The sequence below is a fragment of the Rhamphochromis longiceps genome, linkage group LG3 (genome assembly GCF_057381845.1).
Source record: "Rhamphochromis longiceps isolate RC_006_pf linkage group LG3, R_longiceps_female_GT1.1, whole genome shotgun sequence".
In the NCBI taxonomy this organism is placed as follows: domain Eukaryota; kingdom Metazoa; phylum Chordata; class Actinopteri; order Cichliformes; family Cichlidae; genus Rhamphochromis; species Rhamphochromis longiceps.
In genome coordinates this window covers 61,889,020-61,910,534 of record NC_140559.1, presented here as the reverse complement: position 1 = coordinate 61,910,534, position 21,515 = coordinate 61,889,020, and the positions used below count along the sequence as shown (strand labels likewise).

The following is a 21,515-nucleotide window of genomic DNA, read 5'->3' as shown; positions in this document are numbered from 1 at the left end:
GTAAATTACTTTCATATTCCCGTTTTTCCCTGTTCAGTTCTTTGCAGAATTTTATAGTGAATTCTCTGATTTTGAATTTAATAAGTTCCCATTTCTGTATATTACCCACTACTGAGTCATCATTTTTTATATCTGTAATTTTATGTCTAATTTTATCACAATACTTGTCCTTATTTAAAAGGCTGGCATTAAATTTCCAATATCCCCTGCTACTACGTTTCATCCTTGTTGGTTCTAAGACAAGATCAATGAAACAGTGATCAGATAGGGGTGCTTTGGAGATTTTAGATGGTGAAGTACACCTCAAAATGTCATCGCTCACTAACCAATAATCAATTCTTGACCTGCTTTCTCCATTAGGTTTAAACCATGAATAATTCTTAACTCCAGGATTCAAACTTCTCCAAATGTCTGTAAAATTATTATCACTAGAAAAGTTCTCAATAATGTTATTCTGTTGCCTCCTTCCTAAGCGAGGAGGCCATCTGTCCATCCATTCATCTGAGGTCATGTTCCAGTCTCCTCCTACTAGGATGTAATCTGTGGGGTACATAACTTTAAACTCTGAAATAACATTTGTTAGATTTTCCAATAGACGTTTATTTTGACCTTCGTTATTATGTCCATAAAGATTTGTAACAATTAGAAATATACCTTCGCTCTTCAAGCTGCAGTTGACCAATGACCCTCACTATCAGCTTTATATGTTATAATCTCCCCTGGGAACTTATTAAAACAAATCGCCACACCTCCAGATCTGTTAGATCCACGACTGAAAAGAATCTTGTCTCCCCACTGATTAGCCCAAAAGGTAACATCGGCATCCACAGAGTGAGTCTCTTGTAAAAACAGACAGTGACATTTTTGCCCCTTGCAAAATAAAAAAAGTGCCTTTCTCTTAACAATTTCCTTCAAACCCCGAACGTTTAATGAACCAAAAGAAATTTTTGAGTGAACCATAATAAGAGTATGCTAAGAAAATAACTTTTTTTTTAAAAAAGAAAAGAAAAATATATAAACATGAGTTTAAATTGTAACACTTGTCACCAACTCAGTGACTAATAACCTTTAACTTTAAGTAGAACTCTTTTGTCCCATTAATAATATTCCACTGTATACAGTCTTACATCAAGTCTTTCATTCAACGTCGATGATCCTCCGTCCTTCGATGTATCCATGAGGACCCCGGAAAAAGGCCCGTTTCCCAGCCCGTCTGGCTTGTTCAATTTGCGGCCACAGCCGCCTCCTCTCTTCCCAGTCCTCCCGCGGCAGTACCTCAGCGAAGTGGAAACCCCCGTTCTTACAGACAGCCGAATCTTTGGTGCGACGCCAAATCTCCTCTTTCACGTGTCTCAGAGCAAACAGAATGATGATATGTCGGACCTTGTTCTCAATCTTCTTCCCAACTCTATGCACCACATCCACAGATTCTTCAAGCTTTGATATCATATCAGGTGCGATCTTGCCAAGAATTACAATAACCAGCGATCTGACACCTTCATCTCTTTTCTCTTCTAATCCTTTAATCCGGAGGCACCACCTCATTTTGTACCTTTCTTGCTGTCACACTCTCTCCTTGAGATCGTAGTTATCTTTGGTCAACTGCTCGTTTCGTCTCTCCAACTCTTTAACCTTTTGTTTACATTCTTTCACCTCCGAGTTGAACTGAACCGCTTTGGCTAGGCTGGCTAGCATCGTACTAGCTTGCTTGCATTGCACACTCAGGTCAGCTAGCTGCTCGTCCACTCTTTTTTCAAGGTTTTTTCTACGTAGTCATGATCCGTTCCTTCTCTGCTGTCTTCCTTTCCATCACATGGCGATGTTGTTTCTTGTTTTTTGAGGTCGAGTTTGAATTTAGCAGGTTTAACTATACTTGGGGCAGTCATTTTACTACTTTCGAGTGGAAACAATAACGAACACAAAGTAAATTCTGGGACAAGTTCAACGAGCTCCTAATTCGTGCGACTGCTCAACTCGCCATCTTGCGCCACCGTCTCACTACTAGATGAACTTGTGACACACATCTGCAGCAGAGGCTGAGTGGCTGCTCTCACACCTGGAGCATCCAAATCGACCCACAAACACGCTGAAAGATGCAATGCCATCAATGTGGATTGTCAAGACTGAGAGACCTCTTCCCTCTGACCCCTCCCCAAACCCTCAAACCCTCCTACCCACCTCGACATACAAACTCTGTGTGGCTTCACGTGTTCTGTTGATGTTTACATGATCGAAATAACTTGAACACAAACACAAACAAACAAAGAGGAAGACCGCACCGGAAGGAAACAACTACAAGTCCCAGCATCCTCTGTGTTTAGGGAGCAGCAGTGAAAGTGAAAGCAGGAGGAGGAAGGTGGAGGTGAGGCAGGTGAGTGTTAACATGAATATGTTTCTTCTTATGACATAAAATAATTCCACGCTGTTCGTGTCTGTGGGTGAAATGTGAGGCCGGTCGGCTCCTCTGAGCGCTGGGCCCTGTTTCAGGAAGCCGGTTTGGAAAACTCAGAGTGAAAAACGACACTCACGGTTGAGTAACCCCGAACTGTCCAACTCGGAATATTCGGTTTCAGAAAGGCTGATAACAATTAGTTCAGTCAACGCGGAGTTGCTTCAACCCCAAGTGAAGCGCGCGCACGAGGATACATAAAGCCCTGATAAACGGAGCACAGATTAAGCGAGTCACCATGGAGACGGAGGGAAAGAAGGCGTGGTCAATGTATTTTACAGCGCTTGAGGCCGAAATTCTGATGGCAGCATATGCCGATAACACGCAAATTCCGCGGAAAAAAGTAACACAGCCACAGCTGCGAAAGACAGGGAGCATGCATGGCAAAACATAGCCGACAGAGTCAATGCGTGAGTGTTAATATAAACATTGATCCAGGGATTTCCACCCATTTAACACGTTATTTTATCATATGTTATTTTATTTGTTATTTTATACATTTTATTTTGTGATGTGATGTGAGCGCAGGTGCAACCCAACAGGCCCCAAACGTTCCTGGCAGCAAGTAAAAATGAAATATAAAAATATAGTCCAAACAGGTGAGGTGTAATTGTATTATGAGCCATAGTGCTTGGTCTGTTTGTCCGATGTAAATCAATTGCAGTTAGAGGCTACATTAATTTCCTTTCTGTAAGCACTTATTGAAATTATCTGAGCACATTACAAGTACATATTTGCTTACTCTGTATGCTCAAATGTGGCCCGTTATAGCCAACAGAAAAAAAGCGGAGGCCCGAAAAACAGGTGGGGGTCCTCCACCACCACCACTCACAGAGGCTGAGCAGTTGGCCCTCAGCCAAAACGGTGGGCGCCCTGTGGCCGAAGGCATCTCTGCGGGGACATCCTCTGAGTCAATAACCCCGCAAGACACAAGTGCCTACATAGGGGGTAAATCCAAAATAATACATGATGTGCATACATCCTTTCTTCACAGTCACCTTTGCAGTGCTACTCATTCATTTGATAAAGTCTTTACCATAATGGATTATTTTGTAGTGAAGTTATTTTCCTACTGATTTTGCCTTCCCTCAGTCTTGGTTGTCTTTGAGAGCATAATGACAATGAAGTGTAAGGTGCTTGGTATGTTTGTTAATTGCCATTTGGTCCCTTGTAAGTTATAAGTGACCTGTATAAACCTCATATTCTATCAGTTGATGGTGGTGGTGTACTGCATCTGGTGCAGCCTCCTGTTGAGCCAGACCAACATGCAGTTGTGAGTAATACTCCACAGATTATATGAGTTTACAGTAGAACAGCAATGTTGTTTATTTCTTTACTACAGGAAAATAATGAAGAAACATTGACAGCTGTTACAGAGGAGGAAGCAACAGAGACACTTTATGAGGTTTACATCTTTTAATACTTTGTGTACAGGAAACACAGGTGACCAATAAAGCCAGTTGAACAAAAAATCTGTTTATTCTTCTTTCAACATGTTGAGGTGATGGGTCAAAAGAAATGATTGTGACATATGGTGTCTCTGACTGCTCTTCCATCTTGTATGTCCGTGGGAGGGTCAGGATGTTCATGGTTTGGATCACTGCTGATGTTTGGTTCAGAAGGACAGTGTTCTCCTCTAATTGTGGCAATGTTGTGAAGAATCACACATGCCACAATAATGTCACATGCCCTTTCTGGGGTGACCCTGAGTCTTTGCAGGCACTGGAACCGGGCCTTAAGCATTCCGATAGTCATTTCAATTCTGGCTCTTGTCCTGCAATTAGCCAGATTATATCGCTGCTGTGGGCCCGGTTCAGGGTCAGGGTAAGGGGTAAGCAAATAGGGTAAACATGGATACCCCCTATCACCAAGCAAGTAGCCAGTGAACTCTCCTAAGACAGAAGGATACACTCCAGTTCAAATGTCCCTGAAGCAATTGGTCTTTATATATTTTAAAGTATTCTCAACTCACCATGTCCAAATTTTGTGCTCAGTGTACATTCACGGAATATTTGTGAGTCATGGACAGAGCCTGGCCACTTGGCTTCCACATTTGTGATAATGTTGGCAGCATCACATATGATCTTCACAGTGCAGAGAACACAAATTAGCATCCATTACTATGATGAAATAATTTGTTAGTTTGAAATGCTACAGGGAACTATGTACCTGTACATTAATGCTGTGGAAAGACTTCCTGTTCACATAGTCTCCTTCATTTACTGAAGGAGCAATGATTGGAATGTGAGTGCCATCTATACAGCCAATCACGCCTGGGAACCGTGAGAATAAATGTAAAATTTAAGTAGTAGTCCAAGTATCACCACATCATGAATTAAGTTTTGTTCATCCTGATACCTGCAATTTTGTGGCATCCCTCTTTGATAAATCTTGTGGGTCTATGACCGGGGAACACCACAGACGAGTACAGGAGACGTTTCAGTGCAACTGTAACATTCCTGACTGCCCGACAGACGGTAGCCTTGGAAACGTGCTCAGCGTCACCAATATTATACAGAAAGCTCCCGTTTGCAAGAAACCGAAGTGCAATACAAATAATATGCAATGAACTGAGAGGATGTCCGCGATGTGTCACATGCGTAATATATGGCCTGAGGATGTTATCCAAATAAATTATAGATTGTGCTGAGAAACGGTAACGTTCGCACAGAAAATCATCAGGAAATGATAAAATGTCCAAACGCGCTCTGATCACTCTCTCCCGGCAGAGAGCTCTGCGGATAATTTGGGCTTCACGATCTACTGGCTCTTCAAGGAAGGGACACGCCATGTCCGACACTTCCTACTGTCAGGTTTCCGACAAAGGGGCGGAGACAGTCAGGGTTAGTTGTAGTAAACCTGCTAGGGGGCAGGTTAGCTTCACGGCGTGTGTCGTCATAGTGACTCACTCAGGCTTCAGCTGAACTCGCTTTGTGAAACCGAAAACCCAGAGTTTTCGTTAACTCAGGGTATACTTACTCAGTTTTTCCACTAAACCGGCTTCCTGAAACAGGGCCCTGGTTTCCTGTAAGTAGAGAGGAAGTGAGTTTAGCTGAGCCTCCGTTTAGTGTGAGAGAGCAGGAGGAGAGTGAGAGCTGTGCTGAGGCAGGGTGAGTGTTAACACCGCTCTGACATTACTGTGTCTCTGTGGCGGGAACAACAGGCTCCGTCAGTGGAGGCAAAAATAATCAGACTTTGGTTTTTCAAAGGAAACAACTTTATGTCGGAAGTTCCCGCACGCTCATTGGATAACGATGTGTCAATCTCGAGCTATTAGCCAATGAGCGTGCGGATTCACAGAAAGACCCGCCTTTATCACGGGACTTTAAAAACTACAATGGCGACAGAAACTCCGTGAGTGGAGTTCAGGGTGACGTTATGAAACTGTGACGTTTGAGCCACTTCCCGTTGAACGTGAAACTGATGGTTTCTGGTGTTTGGGTCTGTTTTTCTGTATTTATGCAGATAAAGTGTAAACTCAGATGAATTATACCATCAAATGTTAAAGGAAAATATCAGGATGAGTGTCTGTGAGCTGAGAAGGACGTGAAGCGAGCAGTTTATCCCAGAGCTGAAGCTGCTCTGTGTGCAGAGATGAGCTCAGATTCCTGCTGTGATTGATCAACAGTCACAGAAATGTAGACTTGTAGTTATTACTGCAGTATGGTCACAGCAGATACTGATGAACATGTATTATGAGGATGGATGATCAAGTTTCTCACTCTCTCCTTTAAATCTCAGTTTTTTCTTCTTCACAGTTTATCTGTTAATTTATTAATGAATAACACTGAAAGAGTTTCTGTTATATTTCCCCTTGAACATCAGCTTATTAGGGCGGCATTAGGAAATAGCCCCCCTCCAAAGAATGAATAAATGAATGATGATAATAATAAAATGATTCAAAAGCAGAGCTCAGAGTGGTAGAATGGTCAAACATGGATCCACGGGTGGTTCAACTGCATTTGGTGACGTGACTAAAGCAAATCTTTCAAATAATCCCACCATCAACGGGATGTTGTCTCCTTTACTACGGTTACTTTACTTGGTCGCCGTGTGAATTTCTTTGAAATGAACCAAATTCTTTTATTTGTTGGTTGTTGCATATTTAACCTCTACAGTCAGGAAAGGAGGAGATGAGGCCTCAACAATGTTGGGTTGTAGCTGTGCTTCAGGTTAGAGTGAGTGTCCATGGAATAAATGTAAGTCAGTGAACTGGAAACATGACTGTGTTCAAACTTTGTTTCCTTTTTATAATGAGTCTAATCAAAGGTGGACAGAAGTATCTCCACTGTGACTTTTCTGTGTCACCATCAGAGCTTCTGCACAGTGTTTCTGGGGCAGATAACATTGCAGCATTATGGAGACATTATGGAGACAAAAAGAAAAGCGTCTGGACTTCTTTAAGTTAAACTTAAAGAAGTCCAGACGCTTTTCTTGGACTGTTGGTTTCAGTGTTTAGTCTCATTCACACACTCCCTCAGACTCTTCACACACACTGATTTGCTGACATAAACACACTCCTGTGTGCTTTCTTGGCTTCACACACACACTGAGGACCATCTACAGACTGTGAGCTCCGTCTTCTTTGTCTTTGGAGCCGAACTCTGACAAAGTTAGGAACAAAACTTTCTCCAGCGTGTGAACTTTCCTCCTAGACTCAGTCTGAGCAGTCAGACCACATATTTCTAAAGCAGCACATGAAGGTGTGGCTCACACACACACAGGTGAAGGAAACAGCTGCAGTATTAAAAACTGCTTCACTGTCTACAAATATATGAACTGAATGTTTCTTTCAGGCTGTAAAAACCTTATTTATCCTCCATTACAGTCCTGCATTCAGAGCATTACTTCTGTTATATTAGTACATGTATTTTATTCTGATGAACACATGAAACTCTGAGCTGGATTGAATCCATTGAATCAGAGTCCAGGACTCAGACTAAACACACTGAATATGTCCTGAGCTCGGCCGCTGTTCCACAGTAACTGCTGTCAGAGTCACTGTTACTGAGTTAGCTTAGCTAGCAGAGCAGCTAGCAGTTAGAGTATGAACTCTGTAAGCAGTCAGCTCGGTCCTGGACATGGTTACTGACATAAAGCTGCTCTCTGCAGCCATGTTTGACCGGCTGCTTTGTAGGACTACAGCAATGGAGGATTTGGAGGCTGAAATGGGCTCTGTGACACTTTTTGTAGTGAACTGATGAAAGCTGCGTCTCAGATGGATGTTAGTCCAACACATCAGACACGACCTCTGCAGCTCTCAGTTGATGTGCACATGAATGATTTGTGTTTCCTCTGCAGGTGAAGGTAGAAAGTGTGTGTGAGCTGATGTGAATTGAGCAGCATGGATCAGTGTGAGGACAGAGAGGAGGGAGTCCCTCCCTCTAAAAGCACTCTGTGTGGGGAACATGAGAGCCAGACCAAAGCTCAGAGGTGAGATGACCATCTCTAACTGTCCATGACTCTTCTCCATGTCACAGCTCAGCACTCACATCACTGCTCCATCATTATTCACAGGAAACAGCCTGGACCTCCACCCAGCTCTGTGTCCTCTAAGAGCAAACGGGTGAAGCATTTCTTTCATAATTTAGGGCAAAAAAAGTCATCTGACAAAAAGTAAGTTCATGTCAGTGTTAAAATGTTTGAAATTTTAATCAGCTTTTTACTATTTAACGATTTAAATAATAAACTATTTACATAGTTTGTTTATACTTTTTATGTAATGTATTGGACACATTGGATGTGACACATGTTTCATGTTCACTTACTTTTAGCGTCAATCAGAAACCATCCAGCTCTGTGTCCTTAAAGAGTGACCGGTCCAATCATCGAGGCATTGATTTTAAATCCCAGCCTGTCTCTGCTGCAGCGAGGTGAGCTGTTAGTAACAAGAACTCTCTGATTTAAATGATTTTGATGTTTCCTGGTTTCTAAAATGCATCTCTGTAGCAAAGCAGTGTCTCCAAGGACACACAGGCTCAGCTGTAACTGTCAGTTTATCTGGTTTAAGACACATTTGGACTCAATTGGCTGTTTTTAACTATGTATTTTAATCAGAGGTGTAAATCTAGACCTCACACATCTGGATCCTAAACTATGATAGAAACAGCTGCTAGCAGTGGGTAGTTTGACTTTGATACGCTGCTCTAGAAAGCAAACAAAGGTTTGTGCAGCTCCTCTTCAGAAAAGTGTTCAGAGAGCAGCTGCTGTATTAGACAAAGGCTCGTCCTGTGAGCCCAGATGTGTGTAACAGCTGGATGAAGGAGAACCATCACAGTCGCGTCTCCATCCCGCCTTTATTAATGAACTTCCTGTTGCTTGCAGATGACAGGAACACAAAGTGTTTGTGCCACGTGATGCTGCAGGATTTGTTAACGTGTCCATGATGGTAACATCTCCTCGTCTAACTGCAAACACATGAGCGCTCCTAACGGCAGCTATCACAGCCACACAGGCAGACTGTGTCTCACTGTTGCATTCAGGGACATTTGTTTTCCTGTAGAAAGCTGAACTCTAATCTAAGAGGACTGTTACTGACAGGAAACAGCTGCATTATCTGCAGTCTGTGTGATCACAGCTGCTTCAATCACTTCATCAGAGAATTGATCATTGAATAAAACATGTTTGTGTCTGCAGAGGTCAGAGGTCACAGTCTGCAGGATCCAGCTGTCCGTCTGTGAGGAGTGACTGGTCCAAACAAAGAAACCCTCCAAACTTCAGTGCTGAACCTGGACCAACGAGGTCAGAGAACTGTGATGACTCCTTTACATGTTTGTGTTTTCCTGGATAAATATGACCGAAGATTCATTAAAAAGATAAAAATATTAGACTTTGTCCTGTAGCGCTGTGTGGCAGGCAGGATTGGCCCCAAACACAACAGGATGAAGTCAAAGAGGCAGCTTTATTTCAGCTGTGAACATGCAAACAGCAGAAATAAGAAAACATAACTGTAGGTTTGCAGTGAATGAAGCCTCAGCTCGACGCTGCACTTTGTCCCTCTTTTCCTTTTCCAAACAGCCACATCAGGAGTCTCTGATGGAGTTTTAAAATATTTAATTACAAATGTCCAAAGATGGGTTCAGGATACCTGAATCCACAGTTATTAAAGCTAAAATAGTTCACAGGGTTTGGACTTTGTTAGGTGACGAGAGAACATCAAAGTGTTTTTTATCTTTAAACAGTATTTTTATCACTTCAGTTGCTCTCACAGCCCTGTTTGTAATTTTACCAGAGCTCTTATGTTTCACTCAGTGCTCCCACCAAACACCTTGGAGGACACATTACAGGGAGTGCAGAATTATTAGGCAAGTTGTATTTTTGAGGAATAATGTTATTATTGAACAACAACCATGTTCTCAATGAACCCAAAAAACTCATTAATATCAAAGCTGAATGTTTTTGGAAGTAGTTTTTAGTTTGTTTTTAGTTTGAGCTATTTTAGGGGGATATCTGTGTGTGCAGGTGACTATTACTGTGCATAATTATTAGGCAACTTAACAAAAAACAAATATATACCCATTTCAATTATTTATTTTTACCAGTGAAACCAATATAACATCTCCACATTCACAAATATACATTTCTGACATTCAAAAACAAAACAAAAACAAATCAGCGACCAATATAGCCACCTTTCTTTGCAAGGACACTCAAAAGCCTGCCATCCATGGATTCTGTCAGTGTTTTGATCTGTTCACCATCAACATTGCGTGCAGCAGCAACCACAGCCTCCCAGACACTGTTCAGAGAGGTGTACTGTTTTCCCTCCTTGTAAATCTCACATTTGATGATGGACCACAGGTTCTCAATGGGGTTCAGATCAGGTGAACAAGGAGGCCATGTCATTAGTTTTTCTTCTTTTATACCCTTTCTTGCCAGCCACGCTGTGGAGTACTTGGACGCGTGTGATGGAGCATTGTCCTGCATGAAAATCATGTTTTTCTTGAAGGATGCAGACTTCTTCCTGTACCACTGCTTGAAGAAGGTGTCTTCCAGAAACTGGCAGTAGGACTGGGAGTTGAGCTTGACTCCATCCTCAACCCGAAAAGGCCCCACAAGCTCATCTTTGATGATACCAGCCCAAACCAGTACTCCACCTCCACCTTGCTGGCGTCTGAGTCGGACTGGAGCTCTCTGCCCTTTACCAATCCAGCCACGGGCCCATCCATCTGGCCCATCAAGACTCACTCTCATTTCATCAGTCCATAAAACCTTAGAAAAACCAGTCTTGAGATATTTCTTGGCCCAGTCTTGACGTTTCAGCTTGTGTGTCTTGTTCAGTGGTGGTCGTCTTTCAGCCTTTCTTACCTTGGCCATGTCTCTGAGTATTGCACACCTTGTGCTTTTGGGCACTCCAGTGATGTTGCAGCTCTGAAATATGGCCAAACTGGTGGCAAGTGGCATCTTGGCAGCTGCACGCTTGACTTTTCTCTGTTCATGGGCAGTTATTTTGCACCTTGGTTTTTCCACACGCTTCTTGCGACCCTGTTGACTATTTTGAATGAAACGCTTGATTGTTCGATGATCACGCTTCAGAAGCTTTGCAATTTTGAGACTGCTGCATCCCTCTGCAAGATATCTCACTATTTTTGACTTTTCTGAGCCTGTCAAGTCCTTCTTTTGACCCATTTTGCCAAAGGAAAGGACGTTGCCTAATAATTATGCACACCTGATATAGGGTGTTGATGTCATTAGACCACACCCCTTCTCATTACAGAGATGCACATCGCCTAATATGCTTAATTGGTAGTAGGCTTTCGAGCCTATACAGCTTGGAGTAAGACAACATGCATGAAGAGGATGATGTGGACAAAATACTCATTTGCCTAATAATTCTGCACTCCCTGTAGTGTGATTTAGATTTCATTGGTGCAAACACCAGTCACACAAGCTAACCCATGGAGGCAGCAGCAGGCTTTGTGTTTGGTCTGTTGGCTTAAACTAAGAGAGTTTAGTTTGTTAGCACAAAGAGCTGTCAGCTAAAGCCCCGAATGCACTTTGAATACAGACGAACTGAGAAAAACACTTTAAATACAGCAAACAGTCAAACTGACCACATGTTTTTCTGCTGATCATCCACAGCAGTACGTTTAGCATTCATGCTAGCAGCAGGCTATGACTGTCCACTCAGCACCAACACAGGTAGGAGTGAGCAGTGATGAAGCAGGACTGTGGGCAAGTCTGAGCTACAATCCTATTGGCTTCTCAGTTTCTCCAAAGAAAAGGGGAAAAATTCTTGGTGTTGTGAAGATGTGAGTTGGTCTTGTTGTCGTGGGGCTGGAAGGATGCTGGCAGTGAGAGGCTTTTCATACAGTGTTCAGTAACAGAATGAGAAGAAAGCCACTGCACATGAAACAAGGTGCTCGTAGTGTTTGTTTACTGTGTTTGTGCCACAATGTCAGATCAGTTGTAGATTCACATGCAGACTTGTCCAGTGAAACCAGTGCAAGTACTGGGCCCTGTTTCAGGAAGCCGGTTTGGAAAACTCAGAGTGAAAAACGACACTCACGGTTGAGTAACCCCGAACTGTCCAACTCGGAATATTCGGTTTCAGAAAGGCTGATAACAATTAGTTCAGTCAACGCGGAGTTGCTTTAACCCCAAGTGAAGCGCGCGGACGAGGATACATAAAGCCCTGATAAGCGGAGCACAGATTAAGCGAGTCACCATGGAGACGGAGGGAAAGAAGGCGCGGTCAATGTATTTCACAGCGCTTGAGGCCGAAATTCTGATGGCAGCATATGCCGATAACATGCAAATTCCGCGGAAAAAAGTAACACAGCCACAGCTGCAAAAGCATGCATGGCAAAACATAGCCGACAGAGTCAATGCGTGAGTGTTAATATAAACATTGATCGAGGGATTTCCACCCATTTAACACGTTATTTTATCATATGTTATTTTATTTGTTATTTTATACATTTTATTTTGTGATGTGATGTGAGCGCAGGTGCAACCCAACAGGCCCCAAACGTTCCTGGCAGCAAGTAAAAATGAAATATAAAAATATAGTCCAAACAGGTAAGGTGTAATTGTATTATGAGCCACAGTGCTTGGTCTGTTTGTCCCATGTAAATCAATTGCAGTTAGAGGCTACATTAATTTTCTTTCTGTAAGCACTTATTGAAATTATCTGAGCACATTACAAGTACATATTTGCTTACTCTGTATGCTCAAATGTGGCCCGTTATAGCCAACAGAAAAAAAGCGGAGGCCCGAAAAACAGGTGGGGGTCCTCCACCACCACCACTCACAGAGGCTGAGCAGTTGGCCCTCAGCCAAAACAGTGGGCGCCCTGTGGCCGAAGGCATCTCTGCGGGGACATCCTCTGAGTCAATAACCCCGCAAGACACAAGTGCCTACATAAGGGGTAAATTCAAAATAATACATGATGTGCATACATCCTTTCTTCACAGTCACCTTTGCAGTGCGACACATTCATTTGATAAACTCTCTACCATAATGAATTATTTTGTAGTGAAGTTATTTTCCGACTGATTTTGCCTACCCTCAGCCTTGGTTGTCTTTGAGAGCATAATGACAATGAAGTGTAAGGTGCTTGGTATGTTTGTTAATTGCCATTTGGTCCCTTGTAAGTTATAAGTGACCTGTATAAACCTCATATTCTATCAGTTGATGGTGATGGTGTACTGCATCTGGTGCAGCCTCCTGTTGAGCCAGACCAACATGCAGTTGTGAGTAATACTCCACAGATTATATGAGTTTACAGTAGAACAGCAATGTTGTCTATTTCTTTACTACAGGAAAATAATGAAGAAACATTGACAGCTGTTACAGAGGAGGAAGCAACAGAGACACTTTATGAGGTTTACATCTTTTAATACTTTGTGTACAGGAAATACAGGCGACCAATAAAGCCAGTTGAACAAAAAATCTGTTTATTCTTCTTTCAACATGTTGAGGTGATGGGTCAAAAGAAATGATTGTGACATATGGTGTCTCTGACTGCGCTTCCATCTTGTATGTCCGTGGGAGGGTCAGGATGTTCATGGTTTGGATCACTGCTGATGTTTGGTTCAAAAGGACAGTGTTCTCCTCTAATTGTGGCAATGTTGTGAAGAATCACACATGCCACAATAATGTCACATGCCCTTTCTGGGGTGACCCTGAGTCTTTGCAGGCACTGGAACCGGGCCTTAAGCATTCCGATAGTCATTTCAATTCTGGCTCTTGTCCTGCAATTAGCCAGATTATATCGCTGCTGTGGGCCCGGTTCAGGGTCAGGGTAAGGGGTAAGCAAATAGGGTAAACATGGATACCCCCTATCACCAAGCAAGTAGCCAGTGAACTCTCCTAAGACAGAAGGGTACACTTCAGTTCAAATGTCCCTGAAGCAATTGGTCTTTATATATTTTAAAGTATTCTCAACTCACCATGTCCACATTTTGTGCTCAGTGTACATTCACGGAATATTTGTGAGTCATGGACAGAGCCTGGCCACTTGGCTTCCACATTTGTGATAATGTTGGCAGCATCACATATGATCTTCACAGTGCAGAGAACACAAATTAGCATCCATTACTATAATGAAATAATTTGTTAGTTTGAAATGCTACAGGGAACTATGTACCTGTACATTAATGCTGTGGAAAGACTTCCTGTTCACATAGTCTCCTTCATTTACTGAAGGAGCAATGATTGGAATGTGAGTGCCATCTGTACAGCCAATCACGCCTGGGAACCCTGAAAATAAATGTACAATTTAAGTAGTAGTTCAAGTATCACCACATCATGAATTAAATTTTGTTCATCCTGATACCTGCAATTTTGTGGCATCCCTCTTTGATGAATCTTGTGGGTCTATGACCGGGGAACACCACAAACGAGTACAGGAGACGTTTCAGTGCAACTGTAACATTCCTGACTGCCCGACAGACGGTAGCCTTGGAAACGTGCTCAGCGTCACCAATATTATACAGAAAGCTCCCGTTTGCAAAAAAACGAAGTGCAATACAAATAATATGTACAGAACTGAGAGGATGTCCACGATGTCACATGCGTAATATATGGCCTGAGGATGTTATTCAAATGAATTATAGATTGTGCTGAGAAACGGTGACGTTCACACAGAAAATCATCAGGAAATGATAAAATGTCCAAACGCGCTCTGATCACTCTCTCCCGGCGGAGAGCTCTGCGGAGAATTTGGGCTTCACGATCTACTGGCTCTTCAAGGAAGTGGCACGCCATGTCCGACACTTCCTACTGTCAGGTTTCCGACAAAGGGGCGGAGACAGTCAGGGTTAGTTGTAGTAAACCTGCTAGGGGGCAGGTTAGCTTCACGGAGTGTGTCGTCATAGTGACTCACTCAGGCTGCAGCTGAACTCGCTTTGTGAAACCGAAAACCCAGAGTTTTCGTTAACTCAGGGTATACTTACTCAGTTTTTCCACTAAACCGGCTTCCTGAAACAGGGCCCTGCAGTACAGAGCAAAGACTAAGCAAGGGTGTTATTGTAAACTTTAACAAAAGACTGTTATGTGACAAAGAGTAAGTACATTATTTTTATGAGATTGTTCATCATGTCTTTAATTTAATATTTCCAGTTTTTCCTTCCTGTCTCATGAAGCTGTTACATTTATTGTTTTTCTCTTAGGATCAATAAGAGGCCAGAATCTCCTGGACCTGAACCCAGCTGTGTTTCCTTAAAGAGCAACGAGTCGAAGGATGTTGGTGTTTACTTTAAAGGCTGTTCTTCTGCTGCTGAGAGGTAATGTGTGTCTAGATGTTGTTCCTGACTCTGTATTTTTGAATAAATCCTCATGTTTAATATCAGCTCAGCTCTTTTTCACACATTTCTATGTTGGTATGTGAAGCGGTGTGTGTTGGAGTGTTTCCACAAACACAGCAGTCAGAGTGGAAAGAGTGGATGTTATAGGAGGTGTTTGTGTAGTGAAGAGGCTGAGTGTCTGTAGGAGGCTGAGTGTCTGTAGGACTCCAGCTGCTCCAGCAGGTGTCTCCTTTGTGCTTTGCTTCAAACACAGTGTAGGGAGGAGCTTCCACTCAGGTCTTTCAGGTGTTGCTGGATGGAGGAGGACAAATAGTTTTTCCCTTCAGTGACACTTCAGCAGCTCAATGTTCTGGGAGATGTTTGTCTTTATGAAGGTTTATGGATTCTTGTTCTTACTTTGGTTAAACTGAGCAACACATTTTCCATCTAACATTTAAAGTAAATTTCCAGGTGAATAAAAGATCTGCAGCTGCAGCCTCTGTGATGTTTCACAGTCTGAAAGTAACAAATTCAACCAGAGTTCAAACAAAGGCTTAATATACGTGTGTGTTTGATATAATGCCAACAAGTACAAACAGGTGTTCTTACAGGTCTTAATCACAGAGCTCTGATAAGTCTGGTGACTTTCACACTCAGCAATTTTGCTGCCTTTTATTTTATATTGGCCTTTTTAAAGCCCTTCAAAGTCTCCCACATTCATACAGAGCTTTTAACACCAAACTCCTTTACAGTCCTTCTCCTCTCACACACGATCACACGACTGATTTGTCTGCAGCAGCTGTGTTACTGCTAGTATTTTATTATGTGTGTAATCTCCTCATATTGTTCCTGTGGTTTAGTTTGACGTCCTTCTGCAAACTCAGCTGCTCTGTTGCTGATACACGTCTCCATGAATATGATTGATCAGATGCTGCCAACACCATGTGTTTCATGTGAGCGCTCAGCTGAAACCCTGGGTTGACTTATCGAGTTAATAACAAGCTTCACGTGACTGTGAATGCTAAAGTGAATCCAGATAAAGGAAAGAGACCCTGCTAATGTTGGACTCACTTCTTAGTGTAGATCCCAGGAGGAAGTTCAACATAGCCATTCTTTGTGCTAGCTCGACCAAACCTGAGACCACAGTGCAGGATAATGATCATCATCTGTCTCTGTCAAGGACATTTAAAATCCACAAATAACAAACATAATTATATTTGATCATTAAAAATGATGATTAAACAAAGTGTCAAACATACTTAAGTAGAAGGACTGATGTTTGTGTTAAAATACCCTCTTAAAGCTGAAATACTGATTCAACTTCTTTACTCAAGTAAAGGTAAAAGAGTCCAGGCTCTGAAATGTACTCACAGTATTAAAGTAAAAACGCCATCTTTGAAGGAAATTTCTGCCAGTTTTTGTGCAAAGTTCCCTGAATTTCTACCTCCAACATTAATATGAGAAAATTATCTGAACTTTTATTCTAATGAATTTAATCAGCTTGAACATTTTGTAGCACAAAAGTAGAAAAAACCCAAAGGGAATCAAAAATAGCTCCGTTTGCTGTTGCCTGCATTGTAGATGGACGGCTTTGCCTCAACACCTAAACAGGAAAATGAGTTTAGTCAAGTATTAAAGTGGGATTGAAGAGGTGAGGAAACCAGAGATCAGGTGTTGTGGTGCAGCATTAAGATAAGATGGGGCCTGATTATTTAAGACCTTGTATGTGAGGAGCAGCCAATGAAGGGAAGCCAAAACAGGAGAAATCTGCTCTCTTTCTAGTCCCTGTCAGGACTCTTGCTGCAGCATTTTGGACTAACTGAAGGCTTTTCAGGGAGTTTTTAGGACTTCCTGATAATAATGAATTACAGTCGTCCAGCCTGGAAGTAATAAATGCATGAACTAGTTTTTCAGCGTCACTCTTTTTAGCATTTTTTAACAACAAGCTTCTATCTATTAGGGCTCTTGTCTCGCCGACTGCTGCCTCAGATCCGAGTCTTTCTCCTGTGTGCTCAGCTGTCTTAGAGCAGTTTGATCCCGTCTCCCTTAATGACTTGACTGCGGTAGTTCGTAACCTAAGATCATCACACTGCCCCTCTGATTGTCTCCCCCCAACTACTCTTTCAAGGATTGTCAGGTTGGAGATTGGCCTATAATTAGCTAAGACAGCTGGGTCTAGGGATGCTTTTTAAGTAAAGGTTTAACTACAGCCAGCTAGGGATGGGTACCGTTTAGATTTGAAAACCTGCTAAATCAGAATCAGTTGCTGATGACGGCTTTTTTCTTTTACATTAATCACGTATAATCTTAACTCAAAGTGAACATAGACTTGATTGCTCAGATCAGCCAATTCAAAATGCTAATTCAATCAACTCTGAGTTCATGGCTAGACTCAGTTTGTTGGCCCTGCACCTTAAAACTATTTCCTGTTTGTCTCTCGTGTTTTTTGGATATTGTTTTCACATCTTATGTCACGGCTAGCGGGGCGAGCCATGTTGAATTTAATAAAGGACCCAAGATGCAGACACTGCTGTGAAGTGAGTGAGCGTTATTGAAACGGTGAAGTGCAGTGGAGATGGCCTGTGCAGAAGCTAAGATAACCTCTACTGAAAAAACTACAAAACTAACCTGAAACCTTAAACGGAGACACGGGGAGACAACACAGACGAACCAGCAACAAGCAGGAGAAAACAAAGGGCTCATATACACAAAAGAGCCATCAGGGAATGAGAAAAGGGAGACACAGCAGGATTCATTGGACATAACCAGACAAGGGGAAGCAAAAGTAGACACACTAACGTAGGACATGGCACTGTCAAAATAAAACAGGAAGTGAACACAGAGACACAATACTAACACAGTACAGAGGGAACACAGAAACCAAAACCTCAGAACTAGAAAATCTTAATCAGAATGAAATTGTAACAAAAGACAATAACAATCAAAACAAAACTACTGAGTCCACAGACTCGGGACATACATCGGCTCAAACTGTGGTCATAAATATTTTGTACTTGTAAATCAGACTGTGTAGTTTTGAACTGAGTTTTGTAACATTGTGAAACAAAATATCTGGAAAGTTCATGTTTTTGCGTTCATTGATTTGTGTGTGTAAAAATGTAAAAAAATGTAATAAATGTAAGAAACATTAGAACTACTTTTTTTTTTTTTTTTTTTTGGCCTGTCCCGTTTGGCTCTTTTGCCATCAGAATTGTTGTCTAAAGGCAAAGAAAGATGCCCAACGGATTTACTTTACCAAACTGACCATCCCAGCCTTGCCGTAATGGTCCATTTGATTCACCTTTTATTGTTTATTTTATTTTCACTTACTGAATACGGGACAGACTTGACTGGGGGAAAGAAGGGGAGAAAGAAAGAGGGAAAGAGAAACAGCTGAGAAGAGGGACGGGGGAGAAGGGCAAAAAACAAAAACCAACAGAACGGGCAGAGAAAAAAAATGCATATATCAATCACCTGGATCACCTGCTGAGAAAGAAAAAAGAAAGCAAGCAGAAGAGAACAAGAGTAATAGAATAAACAACATCACAATGATATATGGGAATATGACAGTAAATACTAAATTTTAAACATTATTGTGCAGCACATAAGATCAACAGAACACAGTGTGCTTTGAGGTAGGAGCCAAAAAGGGTGTAGTTTGTGGGTGTGATCACCCGTGTGTACACCTGTGAGCATGGACGTGCTTGTTTTTTGTTTTTTTAAAAGGTTCCTTCATGTAATAATCTGCTAGAGGGTGTGGGGGGGCCACAGCCCCGTCCTCCAGGGCGTGAAGCAGGTGTGGAGGAGATCAAAACTCCAGACATCCAGAGGCCCCCAGAACGCAAGAGACCAAGGAAGACCAACAGAGGGGCAGCTGCGCCACTGTCCCGGAAAGAGCTGAGGAGTCCCAGATGAGGGCTCACTCAGCAGCCGCAGAGCAGAAGCCAGGGGGAGTTGCAGTGACGCGCCCGTGAGCTCCGCCGGCAGCCAGCTGCGCCTGAGTGACCGAGCCCCAGGCCGAGAGGCCGGGGGCACCCCACCTCCGAAGTGGCCCGAGCGAGCCCCAGGCTCCAGGCCCCGATAAGCGGCCGCCAAGGAGTGAGCCGGTGTGTACCTGGACGCCCATCCCCGGACACAAAGAACCACCAACGCACCGATGTCTGAGGGGGTCCGCCACTGGCAGGGGAAGTGGTGGTAGGGGGAGATAGGCCTCCAAACCTTGGAGGGCCTGAGATGTCCCCAGAGAGGTGGCGCCTGACACCCAACCTGACATATAGACACAGACATACAGGCACACACAGACACAAACATCCATTCCCACCCTCATGCTCTCATATGCACTTACTCCACACTCAACCAACGTGGAGACAGACATAAAGAGACGTTGTACACACGATCACACTCCCCAAGCGTACTCTACAAACCGGGTCTAGGTGCCCCCGCCCCTGGAGGGGGGAACTGCACCCAGACCCAGGTAGTGTTTCCCTTTTCCCTGCGGTGGGGGGAGGCAGACCGCCCCGACTCCGCAGCAGCAGGAAGGCTCCACACTCCAGACCGCAGTCGGACGGCCAACTCCTCCTCCTAGTCCTAGCCCCCCTGCTCCAGCAGGTCGCAGAGAACGGGGGTGAGAGAAGACTCCGAACCTCCCTCCACCCGTTCATTGTAATGTTGATGCATGTGTGTTCTAAGGTGCATTTAAAACCCAGGAGGGCTTGGAGCTACCTGCCAGAGAGCAGCAGGTAAGCGCATGGTCCCTCCTGCTAGCCCTCAATGTCTACGTGTATTTAAAATTGAGAGGTGGGCAACGATGCCAGGGGTGGAGTGTACACCCTGATGGTACTTTGGACTCCGTGTATCGTGCCCACCCCCAAGATCCTATATGTATGTGTAATGAGAGTGTGAGTAATGTGAATGTCTAAGTTGTGGGATAAAATTGAGGCAGAGGCAGCCAGAAGGGGACAGGGGGGGGGGGGGGGGGGGGTAGCCTCCTCTGCACCCTGGTGACATACCCCTACTCCAAGGCCCTGCATGTGTGGGTGGTTGTGGTGGAGCGGGAAGAGGGAGGCAGCTGGAGATGGGGAGGGAAGGAAGGGAGGGGCAAGTGACCCCTCCCTGGGGCCAGCTCCCCCGCTGACCCCAGTAGGCACCCCCATACTCCGCGACCCGCCAGGGAAAGGGGGCCCAGGCCCATCCAGACCGGGCCCAGTGCAGCAGCGCCGCCCGGCCCCACAGAGCCCGGGACAGTCCACCCAACCCCACCACAGAGAAAACTACACCCACCCCACCATCCACTCATCTTCCAGACTACATAAGACAATAAACACCCAGGCTGAGATCTTCCTCCACCTCTCCTGTATCTCCCCCTCCTGCAGAGGCAGCTCCTGAGGAGAGGAAAGCTCCTGCAAGATGTGACAATCTCCCCCACCAGTTGAAGAGCCCCCCAGGTGGCTCGACGCACCGGCGGCACCCTGCTCCAGGGCTGGGCCCCCATGCACCCACCCGCCCACAACCCCGGCAACACACCAACCAGGACCCAAGCCCCCGAGGCCCGGTCCGGGTCCCAGCCCAGAGACGGAGCGCCCCCAGAACCTCACGCCCATCCCGGACCCACCCAGGGGCAGCCAGGCTACCAGGTCAGTAACCCACGTCCGTCAGCACAGACCCTCCCCTAGCCCCGCTGCACGCAGCCGCGAGGAAACAGTCACCGGAGAGCCAACAGAGCCCCTAACCGGACATGACCGCTACCCCGGGTTGAGCCCCCAAGGAAGATGCCTCCGGGGAACCCCCCGACGCCCTAAGCCTGTCCCTACCCCCACACCAATCACAACAGTGAAGGCGGGACCAAACTATGACCCCCCACCCCCACTAGGTGATGGAGCTGATCAAAGGAGCCCAGAGCAATTGATCTGATGTGGTGGCAGAGGCTGTGTCAAGACTAATGTAATCTAATAGATAATTTCTATATTGGTTAGAATTAAGATTATTTTTATTTTTCCAGTTCATGAGGACTGTTTTCTTGGCTATGCATAGGGCAGTGAAAACCATATGGGCGATATTCTTTTCTGAAGTGACATTATCTAAGCTGCCCAACAAACACACTAAGGGGGAAGTTGGAATGTTACATTTCAGACACTTCGATAAGTCTTCACATATCTCGCGCCAAAACTTCTGAACTGGTGGACAGAACCAAAGAGCGTGGATGTAATTGTCCGGTGAATTGGTTTGGCAGTGTGAGCAGTTGTTGGTAGACGTAAAGCCCATCTTGAACATCCGATGACCTGTATAGTGCACTCTATGTAATATTTTGTATTGAATTAATTGAAGACTGGGATTTCTAA

General features: G+C 44.0%; 2 protein-coding genes across 2 annotated transcripts in view; both read left to right on the top strand.

Moving 5' to 3' along the window:
- The first annotated feature begins 7,579 nt into the window (after positions 1–7,579).
- LOC146675626 (uncharacterized) lies at positions 7,580–15,359 on the top strand. The gene is made up of 5 exons (XM_085400653.1): positions 7,580–7,882; positions 7,967–8,065; positions 8,224–8,322; positions 9,086–9,190; positions 15,064–15,359. The coding sequence occupies exons 1-5, from the start codon at positions 7,794–7,796 to the stop codon at positions 15,179–15,181; spliced, it is 510 nt and encodes a 169-aa protein (XP_085256779.1). The 5' UTR covers positions 7,580–7,793; the 3' UTR covers positions 15,182–15,359.
- The window catches only part of LOC146675622 (protein NLRC3-like), a 47,669-nt gene continuing 38,060 nt past the window's right edge, over positions 11,907–21,515 (top strand). The window contains exon 1 of the mRNA XM_085400617.1: positions 11,907–12,818. The gene's annotated coding sequence lies outside the window, so the exon portion shown is untranslated. The remainder of the gene's footprint in view (positions 12,819–21,515) is intronic.